Source organism: Aspergillus brasiliensis, assembly GCF_001889945.1.
Source record: "Aspergillus brasiliensis CBS 101740 unplaced genomic scaffold ASPBRscaffold_10, whole genome shotgun sequence".
NCBI classification, from domain to species: domain Eukaryota; kingdom Fungi; phylum Ascomycota; class Eurotiomycetes; order Eurotiales; family Aspergillaceae; genus Aspergillus; species Aspergillus brasiliensis.
In genome coordinates this window covers 1,173,357-1,191,718 of record NW_027137451.1, presented here as the reverse complement: position 1 = coordinate 1,191,718, position 18,362 = coordinate 1,173,357, and the positions used below count along the sequence as shown (strand labels likewise).

The window sequence follows — 18,362 nt, the reverse complement described above, 5'->3', positions numbered from 1 at the left end:
GCTGGGGCATAAAGGGAGGACAGAGGGGCCAGGGGAACAGGTGCACGAAGCGGGGGGATGCATGGAAGGGAGGATTTCAAGCTAGTTTCAGTTGACATTCCCTGGCTAACGATAGGCATGTCCCCGCGAGTGAAGTCCTATCTGTGGACGGAGAGTTATTGGTCGGTCGCTTGCTATCTAGTGAGATTCACTAGTGAAAGCTAATTGACTCGGTGTCAAGTGTCAGCAGGAATGATCGATCTGCATCGCTTAATCGGTTGGTTCGGGAAGAGACTCGACTCAATCGAGTTCGTCTCAGGGTCTAGTCCAGTACCCATGAAGAGCGAAACCTCTTGTATACACCTGTTGTTGTGTTCTGCTGATGAGGAATGTGCCTAGTAATCGGCCTTGGGCATCAGGCAGCATCATGCCTGAGGCCGTGGCCATACTGTATGACGACTCGATCAGCTACCCAAATGATCAGAAGAAAGACATTAGTCTAGCATGTCTTAGAGGAGAGCACTGGTATGGGCAATGCCATTGAACTCCACCTGATCTTTACCAATGAAAAGGCTGAATTGAATCAAGCCAAAGCGTAGCCTGTTTGCCAGTCCGTCAGCAGACCAGACACAGACCGCAGATGGAGAGACATGGTAGCGCCACTTCCAGTAGAGCGTAACACAAGACCAGAAATGAAACCGGGAGCCAGAGAGACCCTACCCGATAGAATTCTGATGATTGTCAATGGAAATTAGAGGGATTTCTATAGAAAAGTCATCCTCATCTGAGGTCACATGACTGGCGCGAAATGACGTCGGCCCGACTGTCCACCGCGTCTCGGCGCGTCTTCCTGGCCGCCTCAATTATCCAGAGATCTCTGCACAGGCTTGGACAGCCACGCAGAGGGGGGATATCCCATTCACGATGAATATTCATGACACGGATGAGCGCCCCTTGAAGAAGAGGCGCTTTTTCGTGGATGATGAAGACCTGGCCACTCCCCAGCCATCTACTGATTCTGTCACAGCAAGTCTCCACACGCCCGATTCCTCGTCCCTGACCGATCAAGGGGCCCTGCTACAGCCTACACGATCTGAAAATGTCCTAGACAATGAAAAACCGTTCTCCTTCGGTGATTCTTCGCGGGTCGAGGATCAGTCCGTGCCTCATGTGGAGCCAGAGGTTGTGCAAGCGGAACACCACAATGCGGTGTCGACGACAGAGGATGCTCTACTACAGGTGGACTATGATGGATTCGATATATCGACATTCACGAGTATTATAGGGGAAAATCTGTCGGCAGATTCCATACGAAAGATTCGGAGCGCAGCAGGCGACGACCTTGAACGGGCAGTCAACATCTACTTCGATGGCTCTTGGAAGAAATCCCCGGCCCTCCGTGCTCAGAACCAGACCACTCTCACAGCTCGCCAACGCCCGCTTCCTGTGCAAACCCATAGGACCACCACACCTCTGTCAGCAGCCTCTCTACCACGCCCCGAGACCTCGACGCTTGACAAGGTGACATCTCGTCCTGCGGCTCAGCCCCCGTTACGGTACATAGGTGCATTTGGTGTGGGAGCCTGGGCTACAAGGAGTGGAGCTGGGTTTCTCAGACACGGGGATCTTGTAAACATTGAGCGTACACGGTCTCAGCCGCTCGCGAAGCGGAACCGCGCGGGGAAACTGGTGTCCAACCAGAAGAGTGATTTTCTCACCCGATTTACCACCAAATCCGGACAGGAAATAGGAAGATTGCCCCGCGAAACAGCGGAATGGGTCTCGACCTTGCTGGATCAAAGGGTGTGTACATTCGAAGGTGTATGTGTATATGTGCCGGACCGCGTCCGGGTGAATGACACCATCTATTTGCAGCTGCGATGCTACTTGCGCATCGAGGCATTCCAGCCACGGATATTAAGTCAATCGATGGATGACAATAGGTCCGTTGCATACTTTGAGGAGAAAGAAAGTGCAGATGAAAAGGCACTACGGCTGCGCCAAGTGGCTCTTGTGAGGCTGTTTGATGAAATCAATCTTCAGCCGACATCCACGAATGATATGACGAGACATCACAAGAAAGAAGGATTGCTCCGTGCGGCGGAAATAGCGGAACAGCATGAGCGAGTGAAGAAAGAGAACCAAGCAAACGACGAGTCCTCGGAGGAGGATAGCCCAGAGCTTGAAGAGGATCAGCTTGATACCCTCTATAAGAAGGCCCAGTCATTCGATTTCAGCATGCCGGAAGCAGAACCTGCCTCGTCATTCACCATGCATCTGCGGAAATACCAGAGGCAGGCACTGTACTGGATGCTCGCAAAGGAGAAGGACAACAAGTCGGCGAGGGAGACGTCGTTGCATCCCTTATGGGAGGAGTACAGCTGGCCGTCCCGAGATGTCGATGACAAAGAACTCCCGGCTGTGGATGGCATTGACCACTTTTACGTCAACCCTTACTCTGGCGAGCTTAGCCTTGACTTTCCTGTCCAAGAACAGCATTGCCTGGGGGGCATCCTGGCAGATGAGATGGGCTTGGGTAAGACGATTGAGATGCTCAGTTTGGTCCACTCTCATCGCATCATGCCCCAGAAGCCTAGTGATCTCGTGAGGTTGCCCCAGTCGGCTTCCGGAGTGGTATCCGCGCCATATACTACTCTTGTGATTGCACCCACATCTCTCCTCTCGCAGTGGGAAAGTGAAGCACTGAAGGCTTCGCAGCCGGGAACAATGAACGTTCTCATGTATTACGGGGCGGATAAAAACATCAACCTCAAGGACCTCTGTGCTGCAGGAAATGCGGCCGCCCCCAATTTAATCATAACCAGCTATGGCGTTGTTCTCTCGGAATATCGTCAACACATGTCAACATTGCTCTCACATATGACCCCCGGTGGCCTATTTTCCGTGGACTTCTTTCGAGTCATCGTCGATGAAGCTCACGTGATCAAAAACCGTCTGTCAAAGACAGCCAAGGCATGCTATGAGCTCAAGGCAACCCATCGATGGGTACTCACAGGAACTCCCATCGTCAATCGCCTGGAGGATCTGTTTAGCCTGGTGAGGTTTCTCAAGGTCGAGCCATGGAACAACTTCTCGTTCTGGAAGACATTCATCACAGTGCCCTTTGAGTCCAAGGACTATGTGCGCGCACTGAACGTCGTGCAGACCGTCCTAGAGCCCCTGGTCCTCCGACGTACGAAGACAATGAAAACACCCGAGGGTGAACCTTTGGTGCCTCTACCACGTCGCACCATTACCATAGAGGAAGTTGAACTTCCCGACCAGGAACGGGAGATCTATGATCTTATTTTTACTCGGGCAAAGCAGACGTTCAATCACAACGTCGAGGCTGGCACTCTGCTGAAATCCTATTCAACTATCTTCGCACAAATTCTTCGTCTCCGACAGACCTGTTGTCATCCTATTCTCACTCGCAACAAAGCCATCGTTGCAGATGAGGAAGATGCAGCAGCGGCGGCTGACGCAGCCAACGACCTCAAGGATGACATGGACCTCCAGGACCTCATTGACCGCTTCAAGGCAACCACCGAAGCTGCCGAATCCAACGAGCCTCAGGATCCATCCGCCAAGTTCACCACTCACGCACTGAAGCAAATCCAAAATGAGGCCAGCGGCGAATGCCCCATCTGCTCAGAAGAGCCTATGATTGACCCGGCCGTCACAGCCTGCTGGCACAGCGCGTGCAAAAAGTGTCTGGAAGATTACATTCGTCATCAAACAGACAAGGGCATGGCCCCTCGGTGCTTTTCATGCCGAGCACCCACCACCTCCCGAGACATCTTCGAGGTGATCCGTCATGAAAGCCCCAACACCACGCCCGATGACGATATATATAGCAGCACTCCAACCTCCTCTCAAGCACCTCCCCGAATCACCCTCCGCCGTATCCACCCCTTCTCTCCCTCGGCTCATACATCTGCCAAAGTCCACGCTCTTCTCGCCCATCTTGCTCGCGTCCCTCCCAATACCAAATCCGTCGTCTTTTCCCAATTTACCAGCTTCCTCGACCTCATCTCCCCGCAGCTCACCCGTGCGGGCATCAATCACGTGCGTCTGGATGGTACCATGCCGCACAAAGCCCGCGCCGAAACCCTCGCGCAATTCAACCGGGTTGAAACGTTTGCCGATCAAAACGAGATTGACAACGATGTCGAAGCCAACGATTCCACCCAGCTTCCCCTATCCAGATCAAAACAGAGACACTCGAGTGCTCCGCCCTCTCCCACGGTCCTTCTCATCAGTCTCCGCGCCGGAGGCGTGGGCCTCAATCTCACGGCAGCCAGCAATGTCTTCATGATGGACCCTTGGTGGAGTTTTGCAATCGAGGCTCAGGCTATCGATCGGGTTCATCGGATGGGTCAGACACGGGATGTACAAGTAACACGGTTCGTGGTGAAGGACTCCATCGAGGGAAGGATGTTGAGGGTCCAAGAACGGAAGATGAATATTGCGGGATCGTTAGGACTAAGAGTTGGAGGAGACGGTTCCGAGGATGAGAAGAAGAAGGAGAGAATTGAGGAGTTGAGGTTGTTATTTGAATAGTTTTGGTCTTCGGGCATAGTGATGGGATGCTGGCGTATGACATGTTACGATACCAATTTAGAGATAGATTTCGCATTGTTTAGCAAAGCTAAGTGGGTTATATTACTGGCTCACATAATGGCCTATACGACGGACACCCAGATTGAGCTTATATATTCAAATTAATACCCTCTGATTCCAACCTGAGCGACAGTGACATGCAGTATTGGCATCCATTACTTTCAATGATGCATAAGACAGATGACAGTTGGGCTGATAACAGTGAGTTGCTCCAAGTGAAGAACCCTGCTTTTGTGTCAAGGATGGCCGGCTGTCAAGATATTCATTCCATGCAGAAGCAAAGTTTCACACATAATATAGGCCGTCGAGCAGGTAGGATAAATGGTGTCCGTTCATCGCCTGTACCATCGAGTCGCATGAACTAAACACCTTGAAAGAAATTATAAGCATCCAAAGGATGCAGCTGCGATGCATAGTACGACCTTCAGGGTTGAGATTTTGACAGATTATCTTTCCATTCAAAGGTTCAGGGGACTTCAGCAGTAGAAGTGCTTGCTATCTACCACCAATCTGTCCATCAGAGTATATACACCCCATCCCCTTTCCCCTTGTAGAAGAACTATCTGTACTAGAATACGATCATTCCGATATCCCACTCCTCTCCGACCAAAACCCACACTCCTTCACTCCCCACTCATCCCTCTTCAACCTCGCCGCAACTCCCACTCCATCCCCCCCAGCACGTTCATCATTCCCCTCCCCAAACACCATCACCTTCCCTACCCCATCTTCTCCATCCCCAAGTTGATACCTCTCCCAAACCTCCCTCTCCTCATACCTTCCCCCTAGGACATTCGGATCCCCAAACACCACAAACGAAGTGACATACGCATGAAACAACCCGGCCACCTCCCTCTGATTCTCCGAAATATCCCTTACCCCGGGATTAAACGTCTCATACTCCATCTGATCGCCATGATTCGCGCCCCCAATGACCGTTTTATTCAACGCCCAACGATACAAAAATACCGGCTGCTCATCAGCAGAAACAAACCCCGCCGTCTGCCGCACCGGACACGCATACGCATAATGCCCATACGCCGCCTCGAGACGCTTAAACTGCCTTCCTAGCTCCGGGATCGGCCTGGTCTCGAGGTACGGCGATGCCGTCGCATAGATATTCGGATCGGGGTATATCTCATCGAGAATCTGGATATCGGTCTCCGGGTACGCAGGGAGAAGGGTTCGAAAGAAGGTCGTAAAGTCTTCTGAGTTGGAGAGGTTACGGGGCACGTAGTATGTCCCTTCGTTGGAGTTGAAGCCCGTTAGGATGGGCATTCGGTTCCATTGGCCGGAGTGCCAGGCGTCGATGGGGCGGCGGTGGATGATCTCGTGGTCGATGACGGGTTGGAAGGCCCACCGGATCGAGGGGTTGTATTTGTCGAAGACGGAGATGGAGGCAGACGTTATGGTAGAGGAGGGGAGGGCGCGGAGACAGGGGAGGATCGCCGTGGTGTCAGGGAAATTGGTGCAGCCAGTTTCGGTGAGGAAGTCGGCGAATTGGGCTTCGTGGAGGGAGGCATTGTAGGGGTGCACGGCGCGGGAGGTGGCGGCGCCGGATTCGATGATGGCGCGGTGGAATAAGGGAGTGTTGGGGGGGTTGTAGTTCATGATGTGGTGGGCGATCTGGGGGTGTTAGTTGGGGAGACAGTCTTGAGTGTATATGGATAGGGCATACGGAGTGTGCGCCGGCGGAGAGGCCGATTAGGGTGACTTGGGTTGGGTCGCCGTTGAATTGCGCAATGTTGTCTTGGACCCATTGCAGCAGGAGGATCTGGTCGTGGAGGCCTAGGTTGAGGATGCCTTCTTTGGCGGTTAGTGTGGAGGGGAGAAAGCCCAGGGCGCCGATGCTGACGGTGGTTAGTTGTATTCGCATTGGGGTTACTTGGGATATGGGGTGTACCGGTAGTTGAAGCTGACTGCAACGAAGGGCTCGTCGGACCAGCCGACCATCGAGGCCGTATTGTGTCCGGAGGCTAATCATTCAGCATGGATATCTGGGGGTGAAAGGTTATAGACATACCAGTGCCGCGGTTGTAGGCACCTCCGTGCACATATACGGCGACAGGAAGCTTTCCTTGAACGCCATGAGGCCGGAAGACATTGACAGTAAGACAGTCTTCATCACCACCTATGTCCTTCGGGTTCAAGAGTTGTTTACCGGGGCACCTACACGGTTAGAACTGATTGAAATATCCTAGGAAAAGCATACCTCGGACCGAATTCACTCGCATCGATAATATCGTTCGATGCACTGACAGCCTCTGCACGGCGAAACCGTCTATCCCCAATGGGAGGCAATGCGTACGGAATCCCTCGAAAAGCGTCCACCGGAGATTTGAGCGTGTCTGTCAAAGTGGTACCGATGACAGTACCCTGTGGAATGATGACGCGAGGTCGATTATAGAGCACGACATCGTGTAGTGCTGTTGGGACCCACGGAGCGAGGATGGCTTGGATCTGCTCGGTTGGGTGGGAGGCGAGTTGCTGGGCGAGTAGCAGCAGAATTGGCAGCAAGGCCAGGGCGATGGAGCGTGCATTTGGCATGGTGAAGTATGGTTTGGCTAAGAAGAGCGAGGGATTGGACGACTATTTATCTCGGGCATACTTCTGAGGCCGAGGATATCTTTCCTCTCCACTTTCCAATCTTATCTCCGCATCCTTATCGCTATCTCGGATACTTGTCCGGTGTCGCAGGCTATTGCTCATTGCTGAATTGCTGCTAGGGTCTCGTAAAGTTATTTGGCGCTTGAGTAGATGCTTAAGTGTCTCTTTCGAAAATATGTCTTCAGGAGCGAATAAGACTGCTCTCTTGCAAGAGTCTAGACACTAGCAGAGTGTGGAACCATACCATTGAGGTCCAGATATATATTTGGGTCACCATATGCGAATTCAACTTGACTGGTACAGCCCCAGAGTACTTTATCAACATACTCAAAGCCAGGCATAAGAGCCGGATCCTGGCCAGTGTCCATAGTTGCTAAGTGAACATCTTCAAAGTCATACCACAACCCCGCAAGACGGAGTAGAGTGCAACAACCAATAGAGTGTACTCACTAGATTAGCCAATCATAAGCGAGAATGGAATGACTTTCGGGCCCACCTGAGGCAGCAATATAATTTATGCCTAATCTGTAAGGCAGCAACAAATTGTGCAAAAATTTTGAGGGAGACATCTCTTGGCTTGGCAGTGAGAGTGCATCAGATTCAGCCACATACAGCAAGAAATCCCAGTATACTGGAATAATCATATTCTTATCGTCGGATACCAGCTGCCAATAAATCCCTTGTTCAAGTAAAGGCGCAACATAGATACACGTTGTTAGTAGATCCCCCTCTTGACAGATGACCTGTCTATCAACAACCCACTCGACACTGAACATGCACCCCAGGAAGCAAATCGTGCAAGTGTCTTCTTCTACTAAGAAGTACCTATCTTCATAATCATGCACACGCTCAAAGCCACCGCGTCTTCCTCCATCTCCCTCGCGGAAGGTCATTACATCTATGCGATTACTCCCGCATCTCCGTCATCATTCGCAGTGATATCATCAGATGACTCGCTGCGCGTATTCGACGCCAACCGGCTGGACCATGCATCCGTCATCGCAGCGCACGCTCATGAGGGTGTCACGTCCCTGAAGACGTATGATGCTAACCAGCAGGTGTTGGCCACGGGAGGCAGAGATAACAAGGTGAAGCTGTGGGATTTGCGCAGTGGGAAGAGGAATGCTGTTGTAGAGTTGGAGACGTGTAAGTTTCCCCAATCCCCTTACTCTCTATGTATATGCACAGTCTATGATCAAGGTCCATTGCTAACTTCCCAACAGCCAAACAAGCCCCCATACTATCCGTGGCCTGCTGCCCCGAAGTCCACGGCGTCGCAGCTGGAACCGAGCTGGTTTCATACCAAGCCGTAGTTGCTTTCTGGTAAGCTAGTCAGCAACACTCTACCACTTATGTCCTTCAGATAATCCCACCAACAAGAAGGGCAACAGCCACAGGCTAATTTCAATTCACGAGCTGCTAACTGACCACCCAGGGACACAAGATCCCCTGGCCAAACGAGTCTACAGTACGTGGAGAGCCACAATGACGACGTAACAGAGGTATCCCATCTTCCCCATACCTTCATCTCCACCCCCTCAACAACACAATCTAACCCCAAGAATAGCTCCAATACCACCCAACGAACCCCCAATACTTCCTCTCCGGAAGCACCGACGGGCTCGTGAACATCTACAACACCAGCATCACCGACGAAGACGAAGCCCTCGTACAAGTCATCAACCACGGTTCCGTACACCACGCCGGCTTCCTCAGCGAGAATACCATCTACGCGCTCAGTCACGACGAGGTATTCTCCGTGCATCCGGCTACTAACCCTGACGAGGATGTAACCCAGGCGGAGCCGAGTGCCAGTCCCAGTCCTATTCAATTCGGGGATTTGAGACAGCCATTGGGGTGTGAGTATATTGCGCAGGTGTGTTTGGGGAGTAGAGGGCAGGGGGCGTATGTGGCTGCCGGGAATAAAGAGTACGTTATTTTCCTCTATGGAGTGAATTTGTTAGCCGGCTGGTGAGATTTACTAATGTGTTTGTGATGCAGGCAAAACCGCCTCGATCTCATCCCGCTCGTTTCGGAGCCATCGTGGAGATTCGATCAGGAGAATTTGTGGAGGTTGCCGGGTGCGCATGGGGAGGAGGTTGTGCGGTCGGTTTATCTGGATGAGAAGGTATGCATTCATTTCATTTCATTCTTTTCTTTTCTTGCTGGGAGGGGTTGTTATGCTAACAGGTTATCACTACAGTCGCAGTCTGTGTTTACTTGCGGTGAGGATGGGTATGTTCGTGCTTGGAAGCCTGAGGGGGATGGGCAGGGGGCTGGTGCTCAGGCGGAGGAGGCTGCGAAGGGGTCTCGTAAGGAGAAGAAGAATAGGGAGAAGGGACGGTTTAAGCCTTATTAAATTATTATTGAGAGAGGTGGAAATTAGATAGGAGTGGAAGTACTGTGGTAAAATTCATTTCGAATAACAATCTATTCGTGGTGTGGGTATAATTCTATAGACGCAATATGGGTAGTAGATGGGGCGTAGAGATATCTCACGCAAAAGGTCAAATTATTAGGTTACATACAAACGGTCTAAGCATACATCTAACTCAATCATTGTCATCGTTACTCGTATCTGCTATGATCACAATCGCTGTGGCAGCACGCTGATCCAAACGCATCCAAAAGTATTATAAAGCCATATTCAAAGAGCCAGCCAGACCCGTACAGCCATCAGTTGCGTGGCAGCACAGATTCAGCTGACCCAACTGCGTTGGCCACATGAACAAGAAACAGAAATTACAATACTACAAGTCGTCGTAACTCGTCAAACATCCGAAATATACACTGTGAAAGACCCCTGCCGAGGTCAGTGACCCCCGTACGGATCCTGATAGGTAGGATACCCTCCTGGGCCCGGAGCATGGCCCCAGCCCGACATCTGCATGCGCAGTCGGCGATCTATCCACGATGTTAGCTTGGCCACCAGGCACATGGCATATGACATACCTTTCTCGAAATCTCGCCACCGCTTCATCGTAATCTTGCTGCTGTCAAACTCTCCCTCCCCTGCCTCATGCCCCTTGTCCTTCCCTTCGGACGTCTGCCGCGTGTCACCCCAGCTAAAGTCATCGAACTTCCAGTACGAGTACGTCGGCAGCACAAAGTTCCACACTGGCAAGGACATCAAATAGATGAGCATCCACAACACATACACAAACTTGTGCGCCGTCACCACAATCAAAACTCCCGGCAATCCCAGGATCAGTGCAAGCAGCACCAGCGGAATCACCTGCACTGGCTTGTGCACGATCGAGTTGATGACCACGTAAAAGGTGAAGGCAATGGCTGCTGGAAGCACCAGGGTGCCAATCAGCTCAATGAAGATGCAGAACTGCATGCTGAAGCAAAACGTCCCGCACAGATCTCGTACCAGGACCAGCTCCATCAAATTGTGCACGGTACTGTTGATCCAGCGTCGCCGTTGCGAGAGCAGAACCTTGAATTTGTCCGGCACCTGCGTCTTGCACACAGCCTGCGGCACAAAGATCTGCTTTCGTTTGGGGAAGGTCCGCAGCATCAGTGTCGATAAGTACCGATCCTCACCCAGCAAAAGCAGGTTCTTCTTGTGCAGCGTATCTACCACATTCTCGGAGTAATGCTCCACCACATCAGGGCTCGCCAAAATCGGAACCCAGTAGTTCTGACCGCCCTTGGGTGCTTTGATGCGATACATTGAGAAGCACCCAGGAAGACACGTCACACCACCAAAGACCGATTCGAACGCCTTGGCTTGATGATGCGAGATGAAATACCTGCTTGAATTAGTACTGCGCAACCCAAAAGAAGAAGAATACATACTCAAACACTTGGATCATCGTTACCCAGCTGTCTGTCTTGTTCGCAATTTTCGTTTCACCACATAGTCCCATGACCTCTGGATCCTTGACCATCGCGGCAATCATATGGGTCAAACTGTCGGGGAACACCTTGGTGTCGGCGTCGACCATCAGGATGACTTCATAGAAGTCAGGAGAGATGCCCGTAACCTGCCATAAGCCGTTGAACATTTCGTATTCGAGTTCCGTCATCCGCTCGTCGAACATGACCTTCTGGAGGAAGGACATCAGAATGATCTGGCTGTCTCTCTTGCCCCGATTTCCCGGCTTTGACTTGTTTGCTTCAGCTGGAGTGCCGCTCTTCACGATGACCATCATCGGGACGCGCTGCTGCTTCTCCTCTGGAATAACGGAATGCTCGCCGTAATCGTAGAAGCCAGCATACACCTTCGCCATGTTGTGGCGCTTCGACCCGGTGGCAACGGCAACATATGAGAATGACTGCACTTCATCCTTGGGAATAATAGGATCTCGCATCATTCCGAGGACAATATCTGGAGTGGAGAATTCCTCTCCCTTTCCTTTGATCATTCCATCGCAGATCACGAGAATCGTCTTATGGCTGTTCGGGTAATCGGTCATGGCGATCGAGTCCAATGTGGTGCGGATACCCTCTTCACCTTCCGAGTAACAAGTAACCAGACAGAGTGAGTGGGCGAGAGGAAACCCGTAGGGCTGCCATTCCGGCGGTGGCTGCGGGATAACACCCTCGTGGACATACCCGCCCATCCCCGGAGCTTCCGAGTCAAGCATGGCAGTTGAGTAGCGTGAGTCCTGTCCGGGAAGGGCCAGACTCGATCGACTGGCTGATACATTGTGGCGCGAGCCATCCGGGCCTATGCTTCCCCCGCTACTGTTGTGGCTCTGCTTGTACATCGAGTTGGTGGCGCCTGGCACTAGGCGGGTGGTAGAATTCTGGCTCGCCATCGTGACGTACTGGTACTTTTGCTTGCCTCCGTTGCTCACGGTGTACGGGCTGGAGAAGCGAGAGGTCGTCGGCAGGAAGCTGGCCCGTTTGTTGCCCCTTTCCACCATACTGTGATCCGTCATGCGCGGGCCGGGCCGATAAATATCGTTGGCCCAATCTTCGATCTGCTGGTTCCGCGTCTTGGAGTCGGAGCCCATACTGGTTCTCGGGGCCGCGTACCGAGCGGAGATGAACCACTGGAACAGGAGAGCGAAAATGAACTTCACCACGACGATGGACAGGATGAAGATCAATGAGACGTATAGGACGACCTTGGACGCGATACATCCTACCGTATCGGTGTCAATGCTGCCAACCTTGATGATCTGCGACAGACACTGGCCGATCCTTTTTTCCTGGCCTGTCTGCAGATAGTACGTGAGATCAACCCCGCGTACCTTGGAATTCTCGCGGAGCTCATCGAACTTAGACGGCCAATTCACCTGGGATGCGTTGAACCATTCGAGCAGATCAAGATCCAGCACGTCGCCATCGTAGACAGCAAGGTTGCGGCTCGTGTTCTTGGTGTCATCCCACGTGAAATACACGTCGCCGGCGCTCTTCAAGTTATAAAAAGACTTCCGAGCCGTGCCTGATGTATGGCAAGCCCAGCCGAGATAGTAGTCCACTGTCTTATTCGGCGTGGACGACCCATCTTGATTGAAGGCGTGGCAGGGAAAGTACCAGGCGAGGTCGCCGGCTGAGTTGGTAGGCACATCCGATCCGTCCGCGAGGGTGATGAGATTCTTGCACGCCCCATTGACTTCTTGGAAGAAGAAGCTTCCGTCCTGACCTCCGTATTTGTGAGGCAGATCCCAGAGGACATTGGAGCCGGCAGGAATGCCAGCAGCGGCGGGGTGGGTCGAATGGGATAGATCGTAGGCCTTGCCGTGGAAGATCATGTAGTTGCTACTGACTTCATTGATCCTCATGCGTGTGGGAGGGGTTCCGCACACAGTCGCGGTGAATCCGAAGGTGAGAAAACCGACAAATGCACCGATCAGGAGGATAAGACTGATGAGGCCGATCTTCTCCCGCCAGGCACTCCGCTGGGCCTTCTTTGGCATTCCGAAGCACTTCAAGACAAAGTCGGGCGCCCAGAAAGTAATAATGGCGCAGTATGTTGTCCACGGGCTGGGTGGCCGCACCTGCTCCAAGGCTTCCTGCCGTTTTCTTTCCGCCGCCGCTGCTCTTCGGGTAATCTTGCGTGATGATCGCCTTTTCTTGATGCGACGCCGATTCGGGAGTCGTTCTAAGGGCTGGTTGACATTCCCTTCCGTCACATACACTCGATCTTTCCCTTTGTAGTCCATGCTCTGCGAACTGTTGGTTTCCGCCTCCCCTTCCGCTCCCATGAGGGGTTCATCTCCGGTCGTCGATGGCTGCGTGGGCATATGCTGGGATTTCTGGCGATAATGATAGTGCGGATGACTCTGGTCGACGCGATTGCGTTCCGGCTTCGACAGAGTTTTCTTATGCCTAGATTCGGCGCCCACTTCACCTCTTTCTTCGTCCACATCCTCGCGTCTTCGGGAGCTGCGTGAGCGGTGATGGCGATGGTGGCGGTGTCCTGAGGGGGATTCAGCGGATGGATCATGGTAGCGCCCGCTCTCGTGGGCGCGGTGTCGTCGCCGGGAGGACTCCCGGAAGGAGGAGTAGGTATCATCTCGTCGCGGGGAGGCTTTCCCCGGACGCTGAGGTAAGGACATGGCCCTGCATACCGAGGCTGAGTCAGAATAGTTTATTTGCGCAAACGAGATTCGTACGCAGACAGCGGAGATAGCAACAATCGCACTGAGATGATGTCGACTCACCTTTTCTAGCGCATAGGCAAGAATGAGGGTGGCGAACTGATCGCGCAGTCAGGTGGGGGTGTCCAACACTATGGACTACCAAGCAGCGATTCAAGCGACTGGAAAGGTTCACAGTGGTGCAGTCTGGTCTGTGGATATCGGTTGAACGGCCTCGTATAATTGCGCGCAGCTGAATGGCCGGTTCCTGGGAAGCCTCCCACAACAGCAGAAAAGAAACGAATGCGAACAGGGAGATCCCCGTGCGGTAGGCGAGCGAGATGTCAAGAAACGAGAAGTTGTCAGAACCCCTGCCAAGGCGAGTACAGCGATGGTTGGCGTAGCGCCGAAGAGATCAACGAGCGCGCTGGAGAAGAGATGAAAAGAAGGGGAAATTGTGGCGGGCGCGAGTGGTCCAAGAACCGATACTAATACTAGTTCGAGCGGAGGAGAAGCTGACCTGGGCAGCGGGCCCCGGACCCGGCCTGGAAATGGGATGGTCGAGCACTAGTAAGCGTTTCCAACTAATACCCAATAGTAATGCCACCTTAACTTTATTAGTCGGACCCGGAGCAGTTCTTTCAATGACTCGAACAGGCGTGGATGCGATGAGAAAATCAGGGGTCTGCAGTTCAAGGACCTGCAGCGGAAGCCAAAGCGACAATAGACGCGGTGCCAGGCAGGACAATAGGTTGTGAAGCGGACTGGAGAGAGAAAGAGAGAGACCGAGAATGCTGGGGGAGCAGGTAATGAGGGGAAAAGATGCTCGATCGGGGAATATCACGGGATGTGGATGGCCGCTTATCGTCGCCAAGACCAATGGGTGTTAGTGTGGTACTGATGTGGAATGCAGAGTCCGATCGGTATGTAAACTGAATCGGACAGTCGATTAGTTTAATCTCGAGAATTCCGAAGGTATGGACCACGTACATTCACTGCTCGGAGGCAATCATTCCGCAAGAAAGGTTGATGAGTTGACAGAGCCTGGGGTAAGAGGAGGATGGCTCGGGCGTACACAAATACATAACCGCGTCGCTAGGGGCAATCAACCCATTGGGTTAATGTTTCATGGATTCGGTTCCATTTGGTGGTCTGGCCCGGGACCCTGACTAGCCTCTTTGGGAGTTAGCGTCAAATCGGGTCCGAGACACGCCCGGATCAGGAAATTCCCCTAATCCCCTCTCCACATGGTGAGTTTTCCCTGACTTTCTGACTATCATCAGTCATCAAATAGTTAGTCTCTACTATTTTGCCAATAGAATCTCCATGGTCCAATACTATTCCTCACAAATCCCTCTACTCGACTTTCTCCCCAGTGAGGGACAGCTCAAGTGCCTTTGGACAAGCGGACTCATCAGAAGAAGAAATAAAGCATGTCTTAGAATTCAAGATATTAATAGCAAACCTCGACTGTTCCAAAGCATATTTCAAGATGACGAGCAGTGATTGGAGCCATGTGATGCTGTCAGTTCACGGGTTGCAGCCCAACGCTCGTCTGAAAATAGCCCTGCTTCATGATTGGCTGGATTACTCTCCTGCTCGGGGAATCTTTCTTACGTCCCGGGATTGTTGGTGACCACACCATACTCTTGTCGAGTATAATGAAATTCATAAAGACTTACTAGAGATAGTAAATAAACTGCAAAATGTTACCCGTAATCATAACTAAAGGAGGATGTTTGCCATTGATCAAATCAGGCTATGAGTAGCAAGTCAAATGGCACCATGACGAGTGCTGTCTCCAACATATATTTAGGAAGACGCACCAAGTTGTACTTAAGAGACGTGAAATGTGCGAATAAATATATTGTGACCTCCTTGCAGTGTAGATTGAAGCTAAGTTACTAACGCACAAACTATGCGTGTCTCGACCATATTATTTACTGATCTAATTGAGAAGCTTGGAATCTCACTGACAAAACGCATACACCACTACAGCTGCACAAGTCGACAACCCAAAACATACCGATGAATGTCTGGAATCGAGACCAATCTACAAGGATCAACTCCGGGACTCCAGGCTTAAGACAAGTCCTGTCGTCTTAATGCAGGGTCTATACTCTCAAACAGAGAACATACAGACCAGGAAATAATGATCAATCTCTAGTACAACTCATGATATGGAATCCTGCGATAACTCCTAGTCTTACTCTATATACGCAGTATATACAAGATCTCATTGTTGAACAGCATCACGAATATCTATACTATGTTCTATAACCTAAACACCCCCTCCTACAATACCCTTCTCAACATCAACGGCAACCCATTCACATATCCGTATGCTCCTCACACTGATGCACCACCATCCCCTCCCTCGACAGCTTCTTCCACTGCCCCAAATACCTCTCATCCAAGACCCCCAATCATACGCAACGTGCCTGAATTCTGCCCTACCCAACCTCAACATCTTCACCCTCTTATCTGCCCCCCCAAGTATCACGTCCAATGCGATGATGCCTACTGAGTAGTATCCTAATAGTACCATCAAGAGTTTTTCCCATCCTCACTTCTTATTCTGACTCATACCTCAACTACATCCCTACTTCCACACCCATAAAGGACCAAAAGTTTCAACTCACTCCACCCTAGTAGCACACCACCAAATAATCCTCGCATTATTATCCATAAACTTCGCCTTATCCCGCATATTCCTCGTCGTCTCCCCAATCTCCAACTCCGCCTGTACCCCCCACCTACTCCCCGTCCTCCCACCCACCTCCCTCCAAAACGCTCCCAAACTCTCTATATTATGCCTATAATGCACCAATATCTTCTCTGTCAACCCATTCAAATCATATAACCCCGCCACCGTACTCCCCATCTGCCTTCCACAGACCACCGTCCCGACATCCCCCCTCGTCAACCCAATTAACCGTTCCACACCACGGAGCTGCCCCTCATAATCCCAAAAGTGCAGCAACGAGCCCGCCCAAACAACACCTATCTTCCCCTTTATCTTCCGCACGATCTCCGACCTCGCCCAGTCCTCGTCCGACACACCTAGATCCGCACCCACAAATGTAGCAGGGAAGCTCTCCGCATTGTCGCGGAAAAGCTTGTACCCGAGCTCGAAGAATCCGGGTTCTAGATCGAAGCCGTATAGCTGCGATGCAGGGATCAAGGCTGAGTAGACTAGATGTCTTAGTTCTTGGCCGACGCAGCATCCGGCATCGAGGAAGCCGTTGGCTGGGGATGCGCGAAGGCGGGCAAGTACGTGCTGGTAGAAGGGGAGGCGAGGGAGGTGGCAGCTTAGGAAGCGCATTTGGCCGATGCAGGGGTAGGGGAAGATTTGGAAGGCTTTGTCTCTCTGTTGAGATGAGTGGTTGAAGTTGGAGTTAGCGGGGGTTGGCTCTACGTGAAACATTGGGGCAAGGGGAGATAGTTTTTGGGGGTAGGGAGGGGTGTCTACCAGGGCTAAGACATGGGGAATGACCTCTTCGGGTTTAAGCTTGCTGTAGTTCTCCAGCATGGACTGCGCGGCGGGATCGATGGCAGTGACACTGGTTTGGTACCAGGCTGGTTTGGTGGTGCTTGCAGTATTGGTGGTGGACATGGTGGCTAATGTTTATTTTGGCTGGACTTAATGTCGGTTTGATAAGTGGACTAGAGAATGAATTAGGACATGTCTGAAGTTTCTTTGTAGGAGGACTATGCTTGATTTAAAAGTCCAAGATGTCTAATCTGATCTGCATCCCCCAAGCCGCTGCCTGTCTTGCTTTGACCCCCGGGGGCTAAGATAGTGGTCATATGCTACTCCAACTATCTTGTATGGTAAAGTACATGTCATGAATGTTTCTAACAAAAATTCCAGCTGCCGCTGTACTCAGCCTACCTAGAAATTGAGGTAGTTGAGGAATATGGAAATACATCACCTTTGTAACCATCGTATTCCATATACAACAATGCCAAGGGGAATATAGTTCAAACCTTACCATCATCTCCCCACTCCCCCGCATAGATAGTTCGCCATGGCCTCACACATCAGATTTCCTGGCCACGCCATTCGCCCACTCGGCTAAGAAATGACGAACCCCTGCTAGTGCAGCATGGAATCGACGAGGCTCCGTTCACAACCACCCGCCCTGCGTCATTTTGGCGCTACCCGCTCTACCCTCTGAGATACAACTACTACGTACTACCCTGTCAATGGCCCAAGCAACGCCCACCTCATCGTTCTGCAATTCATCTAGGAGCTCCAACATCGTGCGCCTGGTCACTCCGAATGAAACAATCCCGATTTCCAGTCCTATCCGCGTTACGGCAACGCCTTCAAGACGATGTCTAGAACCTCCTCCGCTACGCCACGACCATTCGCGTTGGGACATCCGACGGGGATTGGAAGGTGTTATGTGGTTTTTGTTACAAGGAGGGGTGGCTAACTACTACACAGGGCTAAGCTTTACACACTAAATGCTCTTGTCAGCACTAATTTAGTTTAAATTCTGTCTGTTAGGCAGCATGTGAGTCATGTTGGCTTGATTACACCTCTCCTCCCTGCTGTGCATTCTTTTCCAAAAGGCTCATTCCTGATTGGGTAAAGATATTCGAATG

General features: G+C 51.7%; 5 protein-coding genes across 5 annotated transcripts; 2 read left to right on the top strand and 3 right to left on the bottom strand.

Moving 5' to 3' along the window:
- The first annotated feature begins 815 nt into the window (after positions 1-815).
- On the top strand, positions 816-4,729 carry ASPBRDRAFT_182884 (DEAD/DEAH box helicase). Its single transcript, XM_067619989.1, has one exon. The coding sequence runs from the start codon at positions 904-906 to the stop codon at positions 4,540-4,542; it is 3,639 nt and encodes a 1,212-aa protein (XP_067476950.1). The 5' UTR covers positions 816-903; the 3' UTR covers positions 4,543-4,729.
- Positions 4,730-5,042: 313 nt separating this feature from the next.
- Positions 5,043-7,233, bottom strand: ASPBRDRAFT_182882 (putative extracellular lipase). Its single transcript, XM_067619988.1, has 5 exons — positions 6,815-7,233; positions 6,626-6,771; positions 6,506-6,578; positions 6,281-6,452; positions 5,043-6,228 (listed from the first exon to the last, which is right to left on the bottom strand). Exons 1-5 carry the CDS (start codon positions 7,147-7,149, stop codon positions 5,182-5,184), a joined length of 1,773 nt encoding a protein of 590 aa, XP_067476949.1. The 5' UTR covers positions 7,150-7,233; the 3' UTR covers positions 5,043-5,181.
- An 815-nt stretch (positions 7,234-8,048) lies between these two features.
- On the top strand, positions 8,049-9,568 carry ASPBRDRAFT_198343 (WD repeat protein; the record flags this gene model as incomplete). Its single annotated transcript, XM_067621191.1, has 6 exons — positions 8,049-8,355; positions 8,433-8,532; positions 8,645-8,711; positions 8,777-9,138; positions 9,211-9,337; positions 9,413-9,568. 6 exons carry the CDS (start codon positions 8,049-8,051, stop codon positions 9,566-9,568), a joined length of 1,119 nt encoding a protein of 372 aa, XP_067476948.1.
- A 453-nt stretch (positions 9,569-10,021) lies between these two features.
- On the bottom strand, positions 10,022-13,727 carry chsF (chitin synthase CHS3; the record flags this gene model as incomplete). Its single annotated transcript, XM_067623027.1, has 2 exons — positions 10,022-10,967; positions 11,014-13,727. The coding sequence occupies 2 exons, from the start codon at positions 13,725-13,727 to the stop codon at positions 10,022-10,024; spliced, it is 3,660 nt and encodes a 1,219-aa protein (XP_067476947.1).
- A 2,659-nt stretch (positions 13,728-16,386) lies between these two features.
- On the bottom strand, positions 16,387-17,364 carry ASPBRDRAFT_57324 (uncharacterized protein; the record flags this gene model as incomplete). The annotated part of the gene is made up of 2 exons (XM_067627725.1): positions 16,387-17,118; positions 17,221-17,364. The coding sequence occupies 2 exons, from the start codon at positions 17,362-17,364 to the stop codon at positions 16,387-16,389; spliced, it is 876 nt and encodes a 291-aa protein (XP_067476946.1).
- Positions 17,365-18,362: the final 998 nt, after the last annotated feature.